The sequence below is a fragment of the Balaenoptera borealis genome, assembly GCF_965194805.1.
Source record: "Balaenoptera borealis genome assembly, chromosome: 15".
Classification (NCBI taxonomy): domain Eukaryota; kingdom Metazoa; phylum Chordata; class Mammalia; order Artiodactyla; family Balaenopteridae; genus Balaenoptera; species Balaenoptera borealis.
This window is the reverse complement of record NC_138871.1, coordinates 14522422-14542254: the sequence shown is the minus strand read 5'-3', so window position 1 is coordinate 14542254 and position 19833 is coordinate 14522422. Positions and strand designations below refer to the sequence as shown.

The window sequence follows — 19833 nt, the reverse complement described above, 5'->3', positions numbered from 1 at the left end:
GCAGACTGTTTCTCTTACAGCCTCTTGTGGCTTTGTGAAGACTGTTACAGGATGGACAGATAAGATTTGAATATGGGCAGGGCAGTTAGTTTTGGCTTTGTGATGGGTTTCAGTCCCCATAGGAAGTTCTCTTTATATATACAAATAAGTAGATCACCTGGCTCTGTAGCGCAATGGATAGTACATTGGACTTCTATTTATACAAACAAGGAGATGCACAAATCCTTTGTGATGTTTCCACTAAAATGGGATTGAATGGACCAAGTACTCCATCTGGAGGCTGAATAATTTCTCTCCAAGGACACCTACTGCTTGTATTGTTGCTGAAACCAGAGAGCAACCTCTCTCCACAGCATGGATAACCAAGAATTAGTATAAACTATCCATATGCTTCTCTGTCTTTGAGAGTAACTCTAAGCAGGAAATCCTTGTTTCTTCAGCTGAGCTAAGCTTGTAGGGGCTTTCCTGATCACCTCTATCGTTATCCTGAGTTGCATCCTGAGTTATCTTCCCCAGACATGTGGGTCTTCCCCAGAGACACCTGGGTTTATTGTGTTTAACAGCATCCTCCTATCCTTGCTAAAGGAATTACCTTGTCAAAGAAAGTTGTGCTCATGGTAAGCATAGCACTGACGAGGATTCATGAACCCATCAGGAGGGACCTATGGGGAGACTATGCATTTATTTAGGGTCTGTTCCATGGTCTCCTTCCCAGTTTCATAACTCACACTAATAAGCATGTGTTTCTTCTTGAACTAACATGGCTGGTCTTTATCTTTTTGCTTAATGAGATAAAATTAATTTTTGTTCTCTTAAACCTTTTGACTATTTTCCATCATAACAGAGTACATTCATTTTTATATACAGTTGTATCGTTTTGTTTTGTTTTCTTTTTTCTTTGGCCGTGCCACACAACATGCGGGATCTTAGTTTTCCAACCAGGGATCAAACCTGTGCCCCCTACAGTGGAAGTGCAGAGTCTTAACCACTGGACCACCAGGGAAGTCTCTGTATCGTTTTATTACCACCCTCTCAATACCGCATTTGGGGAAGACACCAGGTTTTACTAAGATGTTTTTCATATTGTTTTAATGTACAGTTGAGAGATGGGGGAACTGTGGTCTCCAGATAGTTCTCTCTGCCCCAGCCAAATACATGCTGAAGAAAGAGTATTTGGGTTTCTAGCCTTCAGTTCCTGTGAATCCAAACATAGTCACAGGTCTAATTAGAGTAAACAAAGGAAATAATTAAGTTGGTCAGCAGATAGGGATTTGAATACCTTTATTTTAAAACTCCTTTGTTATACCCACGTTAGCAGAGTGTCTGCAGAACTGAACTTTCTATGAAACTCACTATAAAGGATGTTTCTGTAATGTGAACTCTGGGGGGGATTCTCTGGGAGTGCATTTGCTTCTGATTCTTTAAGGCATCACAGGCACAGTTCTATTAGAAGAACTTTAGGTGGACGAGCTTGGCTCCCAGGGGTCCTGAAGAAGGGCTGTGGATTAATCGGAGTGTTTGTTTGATTTCCAGGCTCTGTCTAACGTTCCTCCTCTCCGGAACTACTTCCTGGAAGAAGACAATTATAAGAACATCAAGCGTCCTCCCGGGGATATCATGTTCTTGTTGGTCCAGCGTTTCGGAGAGCTGATGAGAAAGCTCTGGAACCCTCGAAATTTCAAGGCACATGTCTCTCCCCATGAGATGCTTCAAGCTGTCGTCCTTTGCAGCAAGAAGACTTTTCAGATCACCAAGCAAGGTAAGGAAGGAGTAATTCATGTTTTCTGACTTTAGGGCAACACAACTAGTTTGATGAGCACATTTACTTCCACTTTGCTGTGAACCTGACAGTAGCCGGAGCGAGTGTCCAGTGCATAGTGTGGTTAGGTTCCTCACTCTTCCTTCCTCAGCCTGCCCTGCCCGGAGTCCCAAGTGATTTCAGCTGGATAGAAAGTCTGTCTGCTTTGGTGACCTAAACTCTACGACTCAGGAAAACCAGGAGGCTGGGAAAGGCACCAGCCCATATTAAGCGCCTGCCACTTTTGGTTCTCATTTTGCCCTGTTGCAGACTAGAATATTCTATTTTGACTATTTTTATCCCTCCAAACTCAATTAGTTATTGCCACATGAGTAGCTCTTAGTACCTGTATCTGATATGATATTCTCTAGCATCCAGGTCAGTTGATTCACCATTCACTCATGGTGCTAGTAGGTTTTAATGCTACCAGGATAAGAAACACAGTTTTTTCTTCCAGGAGCTCCTATTCTAGTGGGGAAGATAGTTACGTAGAAAGATGATTACAGGGTGTTAAGTGCTGGGATAGAGGAAGCACAACATGCTATGGGAGGGAGCAAAGAGTAAGGACGCCCGTCGAGCACATGGGAGGTGGGCTGGGGGTCAGAGTGAAGGAAGAGACACCTAAGTTTTAGGTAGCGGGGAGACAGGGTGGGGTTGGGCATTCCAGGTAGAGAAGACACTGGACAGGAGCATGGAGGTGCCTGGTGCAGAGAGAAGACTGCATGTGGCTGGACCCTTGGATCCAATGATGAGAGCCGAGGTGGACCAGGTGTTGGGTTTATATGCCACTATAAGGAGGCTGGATTACATCCTGACAACAGTGGGGAGTCAGTGAAGGCTTTTAAGTAAAGATATGCCTTCACATGTTTGTTTTGAAAGCATTCTGGCTGAGGAGTGACTTAAAAGGGAAGTTCAGTAATGGCTTTTAAAATTTTTATTTAATTTTTTTTTTTTTTTTTTTAATATTTGGCCATGCCGCATGGCTTGCGGGATCTCAGTTACCCGACCAGGGATTGAACCAGGGCCACAGCAGTGAAAGCGTCAAGTCCTAACCACTAGACCAGCAGTCAGTCCCCAACCTTTTTGGCACCAGGGAACGGTTTCGTGGAAGGCAGTTTTTCCACGGACGGGGGGCGGGAGGGTGGTGGGTGGTGGTTCAGGCTGTAGTGGGAGCGATGGGGAGCAGCGGATGAAACTTTCCTCGCTCGCCCCCCGCTCGCCCCCCGCTCTGCAGCCCGCTTCCCCACGGCGGTCCTCGGCCCAGGGGTTGGGGACCCCTGCACTAGACTACCGGGAACTCCCAGTCACGGCTCTTGATGGGTGATGAGACTCAGGTTTGGAATAGAGATGATGATCGAAGATTTTGGTTGAACCAGAGAGCCAAGGGGAAGAGTAAAGATCAGAAGGCTGGAGTGCCAGCGTGTAGTGGCCAGGTAGAGGAGGACGCCCAGGGGACGGGTGGCGTGGCCGGAGAGGAAGGAGAAACACTGAGAATGTGGAGTCATGCCAACCCGCGTGTGGTTTGGACTATCGTACTGTCTCCCAGCTTTGACGTACCATCTTTCTTTCTTTTCCAGGGGATGGAGTCGACTTTCTCTCCTGGTTTTTGAATGCTCTACACTCAGCTCTGGGGGGCACAAAGAAGAGAAAAAAGAGTAAGTCATGTTATTTTGTGAAAGGGAGCACTTTTTTGTTTGCTTCTTTTAAAGAACGCTTTGCAGCTTCCCATCCTTTTCTTCTTACCTGTTTATCTTTTTGTGTTAGGGTAGTGTCTCTGTATATATGGGCTAAATCTTGTTCCTGAATGGTTTCCTCTCCATTTTTCTTTATTAGAATATGGTTATATCTCATGGCATTTTTAATAAGTGGAAATGGCTATATAATTGTGCTCTAGAAATCCTGACCCAGTTTCAAACTGGGGGGCCGCGCAGCGTGTTGTAGACATGCTAGTGGTGCCAGAGTGAGGGCTTGGTGGGCGGATTGCCTGGCTTGTAATTTGGTGGAACAAACTAAAAGCTCGTCCCTCGCCCTGAGCGTGTACTTGGGGAGATGAGGCTGGCCGAGATTCGCAGACCTTGAGTCTCTGTGTTTCTTAGCATCCAGGTTGGCTTAGCACTAGCTAGACATTTTTCATGAATGCCAAAAATAACTCTTAGCTTAAAGACTGCTGAACCAGGTGAATAATTTTGGAGACCTAATGCAGTTTTCTTCTTTCTGTGTTCTGATGGTGTTGGTTTCTTCATGCGGGATTGTGGCCTCCTGCTTTTTCTATCACCTAGCCCTGCCACCTCTTCAGGTATCTTCAGCCTGTGTGCCCCATCTCTCTTGGGAAGAAGATAGACATAAAATAATTATTTACACAAATACTTATAAAGGTATAATTTAGTGGTATATGTTACAAAGGTTCTTCTGTGCTTAGTGAGAGCTTTGGGTCTTATGCTGGAAGATGCTGGTTTATTTCAGAAATTTAGGAGTTAGGACTGTATTTTGGAAATGCTTTCCAAACTGACAGAATTTGCATTTTGATTTCTGTTTGTACAGCTATTGTGACTGATGTTTTCCAGGGTTCCATGAGGATCTTCACTAAAAAGCTTCCTCATCCTGATTTGGTGAGTGGCTTGAACCGAGTTTTGGACCGATTTATATCACCTGAGGGGATTTAGGGTTGACAGAGAGATGCTTAGATAACTGGTACAGCCTTTTGCTCCAGGAAGAGGTTCTACAGTACACCTGCCAAGTGGCACTTCCCCTAGGTTCCTGTTGCACCAGTGTGCTTAAGTTTGGGAGGTAGTGGTTGGATATACAGTTGACCTTTGAACAACACAGGTTTGAACTGCACTGGTTCACTTATACATGGATTTTTTTCAATACATAAAACTACTACATTTACGTTTAGCAGTTGGTTGAATCCGAGGATGCGGAATCTGTGGATATGGAGGGCCAACTATAGGACTTGAGCATCCGTGGATTTTGGTATCTAAGGCAGCTCCTGGAACCAACCGTAGATACCGAGGGATGACTGATTTCAGTGTTCTGGCCACTGGGTGGTGCTGGCGTGTTTTTTCCAGAAAGCTCAGATAAGCTTTCTAGATCATCTAAAAACTAGATGAGTTTTTAAAAGAGTCTGGTAAAGAGTCTGGTATTTAAATAAAATCTCTCTGAAGATGGAAGCTCGGTTTTTGTATTAATCTAAACAGGTACAACTGCACGTGAAAGTGCCCAGTCTATTGGGCACCCCTCTTGGTTCACTTCAATATTAAATGAAGTAAATGTAACAGAAACATCGTTTCTTTCCACCTGTGGTGTTCTCCACTCTGCTCACACTCCTTCCCTCCTTTTCCTTCTCCCTCACTGCTAGCCAGCAGAAGAAAAAGAGCAGCTGCTCCATAATGATGAGTACCAAGAGACGATGGTGGAGTCCACGTTTATGTACCTGACACTGGACCTTCCTACTGCCCCGCTCTACAAGGACGAGAAGGAACAGCTCATTATCCCCCAGGTGCCGCTCTTCAACATCTTGGCCAAGTTCAACGGCATCACTGAGAAGGTAGCCCATTAGCACACCTGCCCTGCTGATACCCCTTTCTCTCTCTTGATGTTTTTCTTTTTATACTTGGAAATTGCCACATGTATGTAATGCGTTTATTTTAAAGTGTATTGTGTTTATTGAGCCTCCCAGACTTCCTGGTGTTTCACCCCCACCTCTTAACTTGAGTTACAGTGCCTCTGGGTAGTATGGAGAAAGGAAGGGGGTATTTAGGATAGTAGAAACTCACGAAAGTACAAAAGACTCCCGTCTTTTAAAAAACAGGACATCAGTATTAAAGTGGAAAAAGAACAGAACTAAAATACAGATACAATGAAAAAATTTATTCTTATTCTACCATCGCTCTGCATCAAGTTAAAGGTTTCTTTTTATCTGCTGAGTTAACTGTTTCTTGGTTTAATTCCCTTCTTCATCCTAGACAAATTTAATCCTTTTTGATTCTTTTAAACTTTTTAACTTTGGTTCTTTTTTTTTAACTTGATGCCTCATTCCAAACCCTTTCTGCTCTCTTTTTTAGTTAAGGTTCATTGGTTTTCAGATAGTAAATGCCCATTTCTCCCCCCCACCCCCATCCCCTCCTCTTGCTCTCTCTCACACACGCACACGCACACGCACACGCACACGCATAGAGATAGGTAACCCAAAATATCTAGCCTGTTTCTTAGGCTCATTTCATTTTGGGGAGGCAAGAGACCTTGGGGCTCATCTAGTTCAGTTTATTTTAATTTGGTTTTAGTTTATATTGGTTTTTTTTTAAACTTTTTTTTTTTTTTTTTTTTAAGATTTATTGATTGATTGATTGATTGCTATGTTGCGTCTTCGTTTCTGTGCTAGGGCTTTCTCTAGTTGCGGCAAGCGGGGGCCACTCTTCATCGCGGTGCGCGGGCCTCTCACTATCGTGGCCTCTCTTGTTGTGGAGCACAGGCTCCAGACGCGCAGGCTCAGTAGTTGTGGCTCACGGGCCCAGTTGCTCTGCGGCATGTGGGATCCTCCCAGACCAGGGCTCGAACCCGTGTCCCCTGCATTGGCAGGCAGATTCTCAACCACTGTGCCACCGGGGAAGCCCTATATTGGTTTTAAATGACAGAGCTGGGGATTTTTTCATCTGACTTTTTCAACTATGCCGCATGGTCCCTATTATTACTGTGTGTTCAAATTTAAGTAATATTAAGATTCCCGTGGACCTTCAGTATTGATTTAAATTTATTGTTATTATAATATTACTTAAATTAGTATAAACATCAATGTTGGTATAAGCTTTTTATACCTACAGCTTTTAGGCACGTATTAAATTATAACAAACTTTTATACAAACAAAACTTTGAAACCAATACAATTGGTTAATAGTGCTCTTGTAATGTGAGTTTAGCTAAAACCTTGCTGTGTGAATGTGGTACTGATGTCCAGGGTGAAATCCTTCCCCCCAGTATTTTCTCATAAATTCCAGAGAAACCTTTTCAAGTTAGGCTGTGACATCATTTAGGTGTTAAATCTGTCTATCCTTCACTACTCTGAGATAATTAAAAATAGTGCCTCTTGATGTCAACTTGTTCATAGACACAGATGTGGGCAGTGAAATCTCTTGGCATTTACTTGATTAAAAATTTTTCTTTGGGCTTCCCTGGTGGCGCAGGGGTTGAGAATCTGCCTGCCAATGCAGGGGACACGGGTTCATGCCCTGGTCTGGGAAGATCCCACATGCCGCGGAGCAACTGGGCCTGTGAGCCACAACTACTGAGCCTGCGCGTCTGGAGCCGGTGCTCTGCAACAAGAGAGGCCGTGATAGTGAGAGGCCCGCGCACTGCGATGAAGAGTGGCCCCCGCTTGCCACAACTAGAGAAAGCCCTCGCACAGAAATGAAGACCCAACACAGCCATAAATAAATAAATTAAAAAAAAAAAAAAATTTTTTTTCTTTGCTTTTAGCACAGTATTTTATTTCAGTCACGCAGAGATGAGTTACTTCATATCACCAAAAAGACATTTTTTTCCAATAGTGCTTATACCCTTAAATGATCAGAAATTTACTTAAAAGAAGGTGTGGCTGTGGTATGTGTGCTAGAGCTGGAAAGTTTTTATTTCTCCAGCGCTGTCAGGTTACTCATCATGTGGCAAGGGAACTTAGTTTTTTAAAAAGTAGCAGTTCTGGGGCTTCCCTGGTGGCGCAGTGGTTGAGAGTCTGCCTGCTAAGGCAGGGGACACGGGTTCGAGCCTTGGTCTGGGAAGATCCCACATGCCGCAGAGCAACTAGGCCCGTGAGCCACAATTACTGAGCCTGCGCGTCTGGAGCCTGTGTTCCGCAACAAGAGAGGCGGCGATAGTGAGAGGCCCGCGCACCGCGATGAAGAGTGGCCCCCGCTTACTGCAACTAGAGAAAGACCTCGCACAGAAATGAAGACCCAACACAGCCAAAAATAAAAATAAATAAATAAATAGATAATATCCTTTAAAAAAAAAAAAAAAAAAAAAAGTAAAAAAAAATAAAAATAAAAAAAAAAAAATAAAAAGTAGCAGTTCTGGGCTTCCCTGGTGGCGCAGTGGTTAAGAATCTGCCTGCCAATGCAGGGGACACAGGTTCAAGCCCTGGTCTGGGAAGATCCCACATGCCGCAGAGCAACTAGGCCCATGAGCCACAACTACTGAGCCTGCGCGTCTGGAGCCTGTGCTCCGCAAGAAGAGAGGCCGCGATAGTGAGAGGCCCGCGCACCGCGATGAAGAGTGGCCCCCGCTCGCCGCAACTAGAGAAAGCCCTCGCACAGAAACGAAGACCCAACACAGCCAAAAATAAAAAAAAAACACACACACACACACACACACACACACACACACAAAAAGTAGCAGTTCTATGGAGATACAGTTCACAGCACCATATAATTAAGCTATTTAAAGTTTACAGTTCAGTGGTTTTTTTCCTACATTCACAGATCTTTGCAGCCACCACCAGAGTCAGCTTTAGAACATTTTCATCATCGATGTTTTTTATCGCCCTTTAGTTATCATTCCAACCCTCTTGTCTCCCCCAGCCCTAGACAACTGCTAATCTACTTTCTGCCTTTATAGATTTGCCTCTTCTGGACATTTCATTATAATATGTGGTCTTTTGTGATTTGCTTCTTTCACTTAGTATAGCGTTTTCAGGGTTCATTCATGTTGTAGCATCTATCAGTACTTCATTCCTTCTTGCAGCCAAATAATATCCGATTGTATGAATACACCACATTTTGTTTATTCATTCATCAGCTGATGGACATTTGGAGTTGTTTTCACCTTTCTGCTGTTATGAATAATGCTACTATAAATACCAGTCTACAAGTTTTTGTGTGGACATGTTTTCATTTCTCTTGGGTGGGTATTGGGGAGTGGAATTGCTAAGTCATATGGTAACTCTTATGGTTAGCCATTTGGAGAACTGCCAGACTGTTTTCCAAAGTGGCTGCACTATGTTATATTCCTACCACCAGTGTATGACTGTTCCAGTTTCTCTACATCTTCACCAATGTTCGTTATTGTTCATCTTCTAGATTATAGGAATCCTAGTAGGTGTGAAGTGGTATCTCAGTATGGTTTTGATTTGTATTTCCATGATGACTAATGATGTTAACCATTTTTTCATGTGCTCATTGGACATTTGCATATCATCTTTGGAGAAATGTTTATTTAGATACTTTGTGCATTTTTAAGATTAGGTTATTTATCTATTTATTATTATTGAGTTGTAAGAATTCTGTATATAATCTAGATACCAGTCCCTTATCAAATGTATGATTTGCCAATATTTTCTCCCATTCTGTGGCTTGCATTTTCACCCTCTTGATAGTATCATTTGAGGCATAAAAGTTTTAATTTTGTTGAAATACTGTCTAGTTTTTCCTTTATAGTGTGTGCTTTTGTTGTCATATGTAAGAATCCATTGTTAAATCCTAGGTCATGAAGATTTACTCTTGTGTTTTCATCTAAGACTTTTGTAGTTTTAGCTCTTACATTTCAGGCCTTTAATTCATTTAAAGTAAATTTTAGTATATGGTATAAAGTACAAGGTACAACTTTATTCTTTTGCATATGACTGACTGTCTGGTTGTCCTAGTACTATTTGTTGAAAAGACTATTCTTTTCGCATTGAATGGTCTTGGCACCCTTGTTGAAAAATCATTTGACCATAGACACATGGGTTTATTTCCGGACTCTCAATTCTATTCCATTGACGTATATGTATATGACGTATACGTATATGACGTATATGTCAAGACCACAGTCTTGGTTATTACTGCTTTGTAGTTAGTTTTGAAATCAGAAACTGAATCCTCCGACTTTGTTCTTTTTCAAGATAGTTCTGGCTATTTTGGGTTCCTTGCAATTCCTTGCACGTTCAAATTTGAGGATCAGCTTCTGGATTTCTACAAAGAAGCTAGCTGGTATTCTGACAGGGATTGTGTTGAATCTGTAGATTAGTTTGGCGATTATTGCCATCTTAATAATAGAAGTCTTCTGATTCATAAACATGGGATGTTTTTCTATTTATTTATCTTCTTTAATTTCTTTCAACAATGTTTTATAATTTTCAGAGTATGTTTTGAACTTCTTTTAAGTTTATTCCTAAATACTTTATTCTTTTTGATGCCATTGTAAATGGAGTTGTTTTCTTAAGTTTAGTTTTGGATTGTTAATTGCATGTGTGTAGAAATACAGTTGATTTTTGTATATTGATTTTGTAACCTACAACCTTGCCAAACTTTTAAAGTGGATTTCTTAGGATCTTCCACATACAAGATCATGTCATCTGCAAACAGAGATAGTTTTATTTCTTCCTTTCCAATCTGGATGCTTCTTATTTGCTTATTTAAGTTTTATTGCCTAATTGCTCTGGCTGGAACCTCTAGTACGGTGTTGAATAGAAGTGGTAAATGCAGACATCCTTATGTCGTACCTGATCTTAAGGGAGCACACCCAGGCTTTCACCAGCAAGTATGATGTTAGCTGTGAATTTTTCATAGATACCCTTTATCAGGTTGAGGAAGTTCTTTCTATCTGTAGTTTACTGAGTGTTTTTCTCATGATAAGGTGTTGGATTTTGTCAAATGCTTTTTTGTGTCTAATGAGATGATTGTATAGTTTTCGGTTATTGCTATTTATTGCCTTATTATTTTATTAATATGAAATGGTACATTACATTAATTGATTTTTGGATGTTAAGCTACCTTTGTATTCCTGGATAAATCATACTTGGTCATGTATAATTGGTGTATAATTCTCTGTTGTTGTTTATGTTGGAATTGGTTTGCTAGTATTTTGTTGAGGATTTTGGCATCCATATTCATAGAAATATTGATCTGTAGTTGTCTTTTCTTGTGATGTGACGCTCCAGAGAGTGATGGTGTCATTGGTATTTCCTCTCTGATTATGATTAGTCTTTCATTCCTATCTCTTAGTTTTTACTGTGCTACATTGTGTTTGTGTTAAGGAAAAGTAAATATATGTTCAGTAGCTTTTAAGCCTCTTGGGCTGAGGAGAATGTCCTGGGCCCCCACCACTCCATCCCCTCAAACGTGCTGAGTGAGGCCTCAGTAAGTGTTGCCCACCAGATCGCACCTGACCCACCAGTCTCGGGGCCTTTGAGGAGGAAGGAACGTGGGATGTCAGTTGACAGCTGTGCTGGAAAGCCCTCAGTGATGAGGGGCTCCTCGCTGCCTCATAAGTGCCTGTTCCGCAGTGCATGCGTCTAATGGTCAGGAAGCTCTTCTTTATTTTGAATTAAGTGAGACTCTCATGGTTTTTAAATTCTGAGCTTTTAGCAAACCCTCTTTTTCACTTGACATTTTTGTTTTCCTTATAGAAAGGAATATCCATGTTACTATGGTTGGAGTTCAACAGTAAGATTGTGTGCTGGCTGAAATGCGGCCCACAGTTGAGGTATTTTAGCCGTAGCTAAACAGCTATTCCTCAGCCTTGTAGGTGGTTTCTGGGATCAGGTGTCTTCTGAATTCTACATGTAAGGCAAAATTATATTAAAAAACCCCAAACAAGCCAAGACAAAACTCATGTCCCTGCTCTAATTTGATAATTTTCTTTTCTCTCTCTAGGAATATAAGACTTACAAGGAGAACTTTCTGAAGCGCTTCCAGCTCACCAAGCTGCCTCCATATTTAATCTTTTGTATTAAGCGATTCACTAAGAACAATTTCTTTGTGGAGAAGAATCCGACTATTGTCAACTTCCCTATTACGTGAGTGTTCCCCTCCTTCACTTCCTCTTAGGGGGCATGAGCTTGAATTTCTTTTTGTATCTTTGTGCCACTCTTAGTTTTGGACTGTCTTAGTTGGAGATTGCAAGGCACCTACCTACACTACATAAGTTAAGGGTTTTTATTGGAAGGATAGAGATATTTCAGGGGCCTCAAAGATGGATGTTTCCCTGGAGGCAATTCCTCTTTTATCTTCTCTCCTGTTGCTTGCTGGGAATTGTAGTCTTTCAGTAAAGGGAAGAACAGTTGGTAAAAGTAGGGTAGGACAGGTAGGATTCTCCTGGCTTTGAAGATAATCCTGAGCAGTTAGTTAGTCCATCTGTTTGCTGGTCATTGCATCTTGTATGCTGTAGTTAAGGAGGGACAGTGGGGATGACTAGATTTGGCTTGCTTTCTTGGGGCCCTACTACCTTATTTCTTCCCTAGAGGATAAAGTCTGAAATGTGTTCAGTTTCTCCCTATTGATGAGGAAGGTATACATTTTGATGTATAGTCTTATTTTTAATTGACCATGCAGTTGTCCTTTTGCAAACATTTATGAGTGTTCTAATGGGAAACTTGGAGGAGTCGCAGAAGCCTCCTGCAAGACCCTTTTGGGGGTAGACAGTTGGTTTCCAGTTCTCAAGAGACATGGTTTTTCACACTCTGAAGATGATCTCTCTGAGAACCCGGAGAAGCCTGGTGGCAGGGCTGGCAGGGAGAAATGTGGGTCTGTGTGTGGGCGTTTAGATAAGGTAAGAGCGGAGCCCTAAGGTGGTTTCTTACTGAGAATGATTTGGATGGCTGGATGATAGGATTACCATGCTGTAATAGCTCAGGAGTGTGGTGTTTTTAAACCTTAGAAAGTAGTTTGGGAGCTGTAATGGGCAAATGTTCATCTTCTTCTCTTGTCTTTCTACCTCCATCGCCTCCATTTTCCAGATGCCCAGACTGTTCCAGGACTGCCAGTGTTCTCCTTTGAAAATAGTACCGGTTTTTTTTTTTTTTTAATAAATTTATTTATTTTATTTATTTATTTTTGGCTGCCTTGGGTCTTCGTTGCTGCGCGCAGGCTTTCTCCAGTTGCAGTGAGCAGGGGCTATTCTTCTTTGCGGTCACGGGCTTCTCATTGCAGTGGCTTCTCTTGTTGTGGAGTATGGTCTCTAGGTGCGCAGGCTTCAGTAGTTGTGGTGCTTGGGCTTAGTTGCTCCGCGGCATGTGGAATCTTCCCGGACCAGGGATCGAACCCGTGTCCCCTTCATTGACAGGCGGATTCTTAACCATTGCGCCACTAGCGAAGTCCCAGTACCGGTTCTTAATTCTGTGTAGTGTTTAAGAGGGTAGCAACTAAAATTAAAGAAGTCTGAGTTCTGTGCCGTCCTAGCCATGTGGCCTTGGGCAGGTCATTTACATATTCTCTCCTGGATTAAATGAGAAGCTTGGACTAGATGAGCCCTAGGGGTCCTTCCAGGTGTAACATTTTATTGTTTCTGGTTCCATCATCACCAGGACTCTGAGAACAGTGAGAGGTGAGGAGAGAAAAGCTTTGTAGTTAGGATTACAGGAGAACTTCTTTTTCTCTTTTCACACACTTTTCATCCTGTTCTTCTCTAGTATCGTGTTTGTGTGGCAAGTAGAATGAAATCGGGGGACATGAAGGCCAGCTCTCTGCCAACTTGCGTAGGACCACAGAGAGGCTTTCCTTGAAAGTCTGTGGATCAGAGTTTTAGTTCAGAACTGGGCTTTTGTGAATTGCCACAGTCACCAGTTTGTTCCTGGAAGGAAGGAGCGCCCTTGACTCCAGGGCAGCTCCAGAGGAAGAACTATGTGTTGGTGGTAGTTCCTGCTCAGTCACCACAGAAATTTCCTTACTCCGGCAGTTTCTTTTATATTGGACCTGGAGTATGTTTATTTTGCCACCAGTTGCATTTGGATTTTTGGTAACTGTGACTTCGGTAGTTTGTATTTCAGAAAGCTTTGAAGAAGTTGAGAAAAAGATTACATCTCAACCAGTCAGCCTTTTAGAGAACATCAAACTGTGCGACTGATTCTGGAAACCAGTACTTTAATTACTTTGTGCACTGTCATTACTTTTAGACTAATACGGTTCTAGGTTAGCCAAGGTCCCTGCTTCTTGAAGAGGACCCTTATCAGACCTAATTCTTCTCCTGTGTTTTATTCATAACACATCTTCTTTTTACCAGAGATTGATCAGACTTGCAGGGATTAGGGACCCTCTGCTCATTTGGAGATAGGGTTTCTGGAGCACAGGTTTCAAGTTTCACTTCCAGCCAGTTAGGTGGTCTCAAAATAGGACTGTTCTGATTGGCGGATGAGTATGGTTTGCTCCGTTGACTGTTTTCTAAAACAAAATGATTTAACATGTATTTATTCCCTTTTGTCACTTAAACAGTTTCGGTTCAGTCATGGAAACTTGAGTATAAATACTTCTGAAGATTTCTCTAGGACTCATTCAGAGAAGTCTGAACAGCCGTTGTTAAAGCTGAGAAGACAATACAAGAAGTCAGTTTTTGGCAGCCGGGAGGCATTTATAGAGCTCACATGGGTTTCCTTGGACTCATATCTAAATTTTCTTTTATCAGTGACTGTTTAGGGATTCCGTGGTGGTCCAGTGGTTAGGACTCAGCGCTCTCACTGCCAGGGTCCGGGTTTGACCCCTGGTGGGGGAGCCAGCATCCCTCAAGCTGCGTGGCGCGGCTGCCAAAACAAAACAAAACATCCAACAAAAAGCAACAACGAATGTTTGATCTGTATGGGACACTGTCAGTCTGTAGAAATAAATAGCTATCTTGAACACACAGAAAGTTACATAATATAGTTAGAACAAAGTTGTTTATTAATACATGGTTTGCATTGAAAACTTTTTGTATTTTTGGAGAGATAATATATTCATAGTCTAAAATTCAAAAGGAGATACATATCTGGAAGTGACCACTGGATGTGACCACTATTAGCGTTTATTGTAAATCCTTCTAGAGATGACATTACTGTGTTTTGTGTTTTGAGTGGTAGCACATCAGACAGTTCTACAGAGATTAGAAATAGGATATAATCTCTCTTATTCTACATTGTATTTAAATTTTTATAAATATTTGTAGGCTACAGAAGGTTATATTTTTCCTGAAAATAGTGTAGTTAGCATTCTCTTAATATTCATGTTAACTGTCAATCTACTTCCCTATTTAGCTATTTGAAAGATCTTAGTAATTGTCATGTAGTCTTCACAGTAAGCATTTATTATATAGCTCTTGACTTCGTAATAACTGGTGTACATGTATATACTTCAACTGACAGAATTCAACAAATAAAACACAAAAGCAGGTTTTATTCTAAGTACATCAAGAATGCTTCTCTATATTTTAAAAAATGAATGTCCAGGTATTAAAAATAAATTTTATATTTCTAAGTCCCAGTTGAAGGAACCTAGTCAGTAGTTTCTTTTGGCAACCAGAACTGAGAAATTTGGAAGCTGTGGGGTAGCCTGTGTGGGTTCCATAAAGGAAAGAAAGCTGGGTGGGAAAAGAGTAAAGCTGATGTCAAAGCAGAAAAGAGGGCAGGTAGCTCTCGGATCTTGCTGCCTCTCCAGTGCGTGGTTTCAGCTGCATTTCCTAGTCTGAAACCCTTGAATTAATACCCCTTTTGTGCTTAAGCTACCTAGGGTGGATTTTTGTTACTTGTAACCTTTTGCTTATTTAACTAAAAGAAAAACAATCAAATAAAGAAGCAAGGTTCCAGAAGATCAAAGAAAAAAATAAATCGGATTGATCTGCCTGATTTGCCATATTGAAATTGTTACAGTGATTATATACAGTGACAGCCCACATGATCATGTGATCAGACTTTCATAGCCTAAGGCCAGAGACCAGGTGTCCCCTTGACACTGCAGCTACAGCTGATTCCCAGATAGGGCAGAGGGTGAGGCAGTTACACTTGTTCTCAACTCAGAGGAGAAGGTGACTCTCATTCTCATAGAGGAGCCCTAGGTTATGTCACCTGCTTAAACTCAAACACAGCTCTGAGGTGGCAGAGCCCCGATTCCAGATCAGATCTGAATGACTCCAGGCCCTGCACTTTTGACGGCTAGGAATGCTTTTTTTTAGATTTTTAAAAAATTTATTATTTATTTATTTTATTTATTTTTTAAAAAAAATTTATTTATTTATTTTATTTATGGCTGTGTTGGGTCTTCGTTTCTGTGCGAGGGCTTTCTCTAGTTGTGGCAAGCGGGGGCCACTCTTCATCACGGTGCGCGGGCCTCTCACTATCGCGGCCTCTCTTGTTGCGGAGCACAAGCTCCAGACGCGCAGGCTCAGTAATTGTGGCTCACGGGCCCAGTTGCTCCGCGGCATGTGGGATCTTCCCAGACCAGGGCTCGAACCCGTGTCCCCTGCATTGGCAGGCAGATTCTCAACCACTGCGCCACCAGGGAAGCCCATTTATTATTTATTGATTGGTTTATTTATTTATTTATTTATTTTGGCTGCGCCGGGTCTTAATTGCGGCACATGGGATCTTTTTTGCTGCGTGCGGACTCTTTTTTATTTTTTTTTCCTTTTTAAAATTTATTTATTTATTTATTTTTGGCTGCGCTGGGTCTTCATTGCTGCACGCGGGCTTTCTCTAGTTGCGGCGAGCGGGGGCTACTCTTTGTTGCGGTGCGCGGGCTTCTCATTGCGGTGGCTTCTCTTGTTGTGGAGCTCAGGCTCTAGGCGCACGGGCTTCAGTAGTTGTGGCACACAGGCTTAGTAGTTGTGGCTCGTGGGCTCTAGAGCGCAGTCTCAGTAGTTGTGGCGCACGGGCTTAGTAGTTGTGGCTCACGGGCTCTAGAGTGCAGGCTCAGTAGTTGTGGTGCACAGGCTTAGTTGCTCTGTGGCATGTGGGATCTTCCCGGACCAGGGCTCGAACCCGTGTCCCCTGCATTGGCAGGCGGATTCTTAACCACTGCACTATCAGGGAAGCCCCATGTGGACTCTTAGTTGCAGCATGCATGCAGGATCTAGTTCCCCAACCAGGGATCAAACCTAGGCCCCCTGCATTGGGAGCATGGAGTCTTTCCCACTGGACCACCAGAGAAGTCCCTAAGCATGCTTTTATGTTTTACTTTTTATTTATTTATTTTTTTAACATCTTTATTGGAGTATGATTGCTTTACAATGGTGTGTTAGTTTCTGCCTTACAACAAAGTGAATCAGCTATACACATACATATATCCGCATATCTCCTCCCTCTTGCATCTCCCTCCCACCCTCCCTATCCCACCCTTCTAGGTGGTCACAAAGCACCGAGCTGATCTCCCTGTCCTAAGCATGCTTTTAAAGTGTGCTTTTCCCATGGAGCCAGTCTTTCCAGTTTGACTCATTTTTATGGCAGATTATATGAATTTCCACAAACCTGGGCTCCCATGGCTCTTCAAGCCCACCTAGATCCAGGGTCCTGAAATAGGGTTCCACAGCTTCACGGCCCATTTGGGTAAGACAGTTAACCTCTACAGGGCTAACCTAGTAGGCTTTGTCTGATCTTCACTTTATTTTCATCATCATCAGAAATGTGGATCTGAGAGAGTACTTGTCTGAAGAAGTACAGGCAGTGCACAAGAATACCACCTACGACCTCATCGCCAACATTGTACACGACGGCAAGCCCTCTGAGGGCTCCTACCGGATTCATGTGCTTCATCATGTGAGTGGGGCTGACTTCTCATGGTGCAGTGGCAGGAGCAGGTGGGGTTCCTTTGGCATTTCAGAGGGCGCTCCTTTCAGTTTGCTCTTCTTATCCTTGACTTTGGGATTCTGCAAGTAATAGAGCTGACAGTGGTCAGTTTAAGGCAATGGTTCTCAATTCTGGCTGCACATGGGACTCCCCTGTGGGCAGATTTTAGACTCTAAACTACTGGAATATCCAGAATATCTGGAATATATCTGTCTTTGGCATTTCTTAGAAGTTTGGATGGGTGAGGCTGGTGAGCTTCCAGAAGTGCCTCTGCCATAATCCAGAAACCTCTTTTCCCCCTTGTTTATGGAAGCATGAAGTAAGGTAGGTTTTGCGTATTTGCAGCACTGTTTTTTTAGGCCAAAGGAAACAGGTTAGTATGGTGGACAGTGTCCACCAAGGACACTTTTTCTTGACTAACTTGCTGTGTCCTCTGGGACGGGGGGTGGGAATGTCCACTTGTGGTTAACACTGCACCTCCTAAGTCAGTGTGTCTATTCCGTCACTTCTGAGCAGCAGGGAGACATCTTAGGTGAGGAGTAGAGGGCTTCCTCTCCTTTCTCTTTATTGTCCTTAAAAGGCGAACAGTGTTTGAGACTCCATTGTACTTCAAGGAGTCCTCAGCAGGAATTGAGTTTGCGAAGATGAACATCCTAAAAAGTCTTTAAACTGAATGATGCCCAGCAGAGGCCATGCACCCTTTTACGTTCAGCTCTTGCTGGGTGATGGTCTAGTGACTATTCTGATTTTTCTAGCTTTCAGCTGTGATCCCTTCCCTCTTATACCCTTTCAGTTTCAGAGAGCAGACTAACCCAGCCCTTCGTACTCTCTGCAGGGGACAGGCAAATGGTATGAATTACAAGACCTCCAGGTGACTGACATCCTTCCGCAGATGATCACACTGTCGGAGGCTTACATCCAGGTGGGTTGGCCGCAGACTCCACGAGCACGGAGGATATAGAGTGTAGGTCCAGTGAGAGCAATGATTTGGGCGAAGGCACGGAATGGGGTTGAGTTAGGTTGGGCGCCTTTTGACGTGCACCGGGGAGTGTGGTGGGACCAGATTATATGGCCCTTAAAGCCCAGGAGTGATCTTCAGGGAAGAGAAGGGTGGAGAAGCATGGAAGAGTGATGAGTGAGCAAGGGGGTTCTGCTTACGGTGAGCCAGGTTAGTTTTGCGAGTGTGGGGTCTGGTTTCAAGGAGGAAGAGCCCAGAACCATCCGGGCCGCCAGCTAGGAGTTGTCTCTGAAGCTTCCCCAGCCCCCCGGGCAAAGTCAGCACTCTTCGTGACCCCACCGCACTGTCTCCTGTCTTCGTGGAGCACCAGCTGGACTGGTTTAACTGTCCTCTCCGCTGGGTTGGGAGGTCGTGGAGTAGAGTATCTCTGTCTTCTTTTTCTAACTGTCCTAGTACCTGCAGAGAAGGAAGACTGAGGCTAAGAAGATGCTATAGCTTTGTAAAAAAGGAGGGAGACACTGCTCGTTCCAGAGATCACTCTTTCCTTGGGGACTTTGTCTAAAGTTGCAGGTCTGACTATGAGTCACTTTTTAGCAGAGGAGTTTGGAATGGGAAGAGAAGGATGGGTAGAAAAGTGACAGTTGAATGAAAGGGAATTTTCTGAAAGATTATGAGTTAGTTTCAGGGGACTTAGCAAATACACAAGTGGGGTGATAGTTTGTCCATTGCCTAGCGCAGATTTAGGTACTTGATAAATATTTGTGGACTGAATGCCGGCTCCTAAATATCTATTGTATTCATTTCTTACAGATTTGGAAGAGGCGAGATAACGATGAAACCAACCAGCAGGGGGCTTGAAGCAGGCATCTAGAGCTTTGCTCCCAGGGGGCTTTGGCTGAAGATGGAAATACGAATACTGAGCACAGGCTGATGGCCCAGCCCCTGAGCCAGCCCAGGTTTTATGTGTCCTGGTTCACACCAGAGCATCCCCGGTCCTTCTGCCTAGGATGGCTCTGTGCTGTCACTCAGCTGGTCTTTGATCAATTTATTGTAGATGGATGCTCCTTTCTCCTTCCTGTCTGTCTCCCTTCTAGCAGGCCAGGACTCTTTTACAGATGTATGTAATTTATTTCTGAATAGCTGGGAGTAGCTGAAGGACAAGATAGTTTTCTTCTAAGCATCAAAGCCTCAAGATTATAGGAATTAGAGCTTGCAACCAGTAACACCCTTCTTCCATCATAGGTAGATAGTTTTCTTATAGTTCTCTTCATTTCTTGGTGTGCGTTTTGGTATGGATTAAATATTTTCCTGTTTTTAAACCAGCCTCTTGTTTCATATCCTTCCCTTAGGCTGCTGCCTAAGGGGAGGATTTAAAAAAAAAAAAAAATCCTCACAAACTGTCTACCTTATAGTCTGTCATCCGGTGGACATCATGCTTGTCTCTTCCTGTCAGCCTGTGGGTGGTGTGTCAGTTTAGGATGCATTTATCTCTAAGTAACAAAATATCTGACTGAAAGAGATAAATTATTATTGGGCTTAACTAGAAGTCTGGAGGTGGGTGGTTTCAACCTGCGGTGCAGGGCT

The 19833-nt window shown here is 43.0% G+C and overlaps 1 protein-coding gene across 10 annotated transcripts in view; it reads left to right on the top strand.

Annotated features, from left to right (window-relative positions):
• Positions 1-19568, top strand: part of USP39 (ubiquitin specific peptidase 39) — a 30286-nt gene extending 10718 nt beyond the window's left edge. For 9 of the 10 annotated variants that reach the window (XM_082357669.1, XM_082357667.1, XM_082357672.1 and 6 more), the window contains 8 exons: positions 1534-1759; positions 3376-3453; positions 4340-4407; positions 5157-5345; positions 11422-11564; positions 17126-17261; positions 18127-18213; positions 19060-19568. In XM_082357669.1, coding sequence (XP_082213795.1) covers positions 1534-1759; positions 3376-3453; positions 4340-4407; positions 5157-5345; positions 11422-11564; positions 17126-17261; positions 18127-18213; positions 19060-19107 — 975 coding nt within the window. In that variant the 3' untranslated portion in view covers positions 19108-19568. Of the gene's footprint in view, positions 1-1533; positions 1760-3375; positions 3454-4339; positions 4408-5156; positions 5346-11421; positions 11565-17125; positions 17262-18084; positions 18214-19059 lie in introns of those variants that run through there. The other variant, XM_082357670.1, reaches the window with a different exon arrangement.
• The last annotated feature ends 265 nt before the right edge of the window (positions 19569-19833 follow it).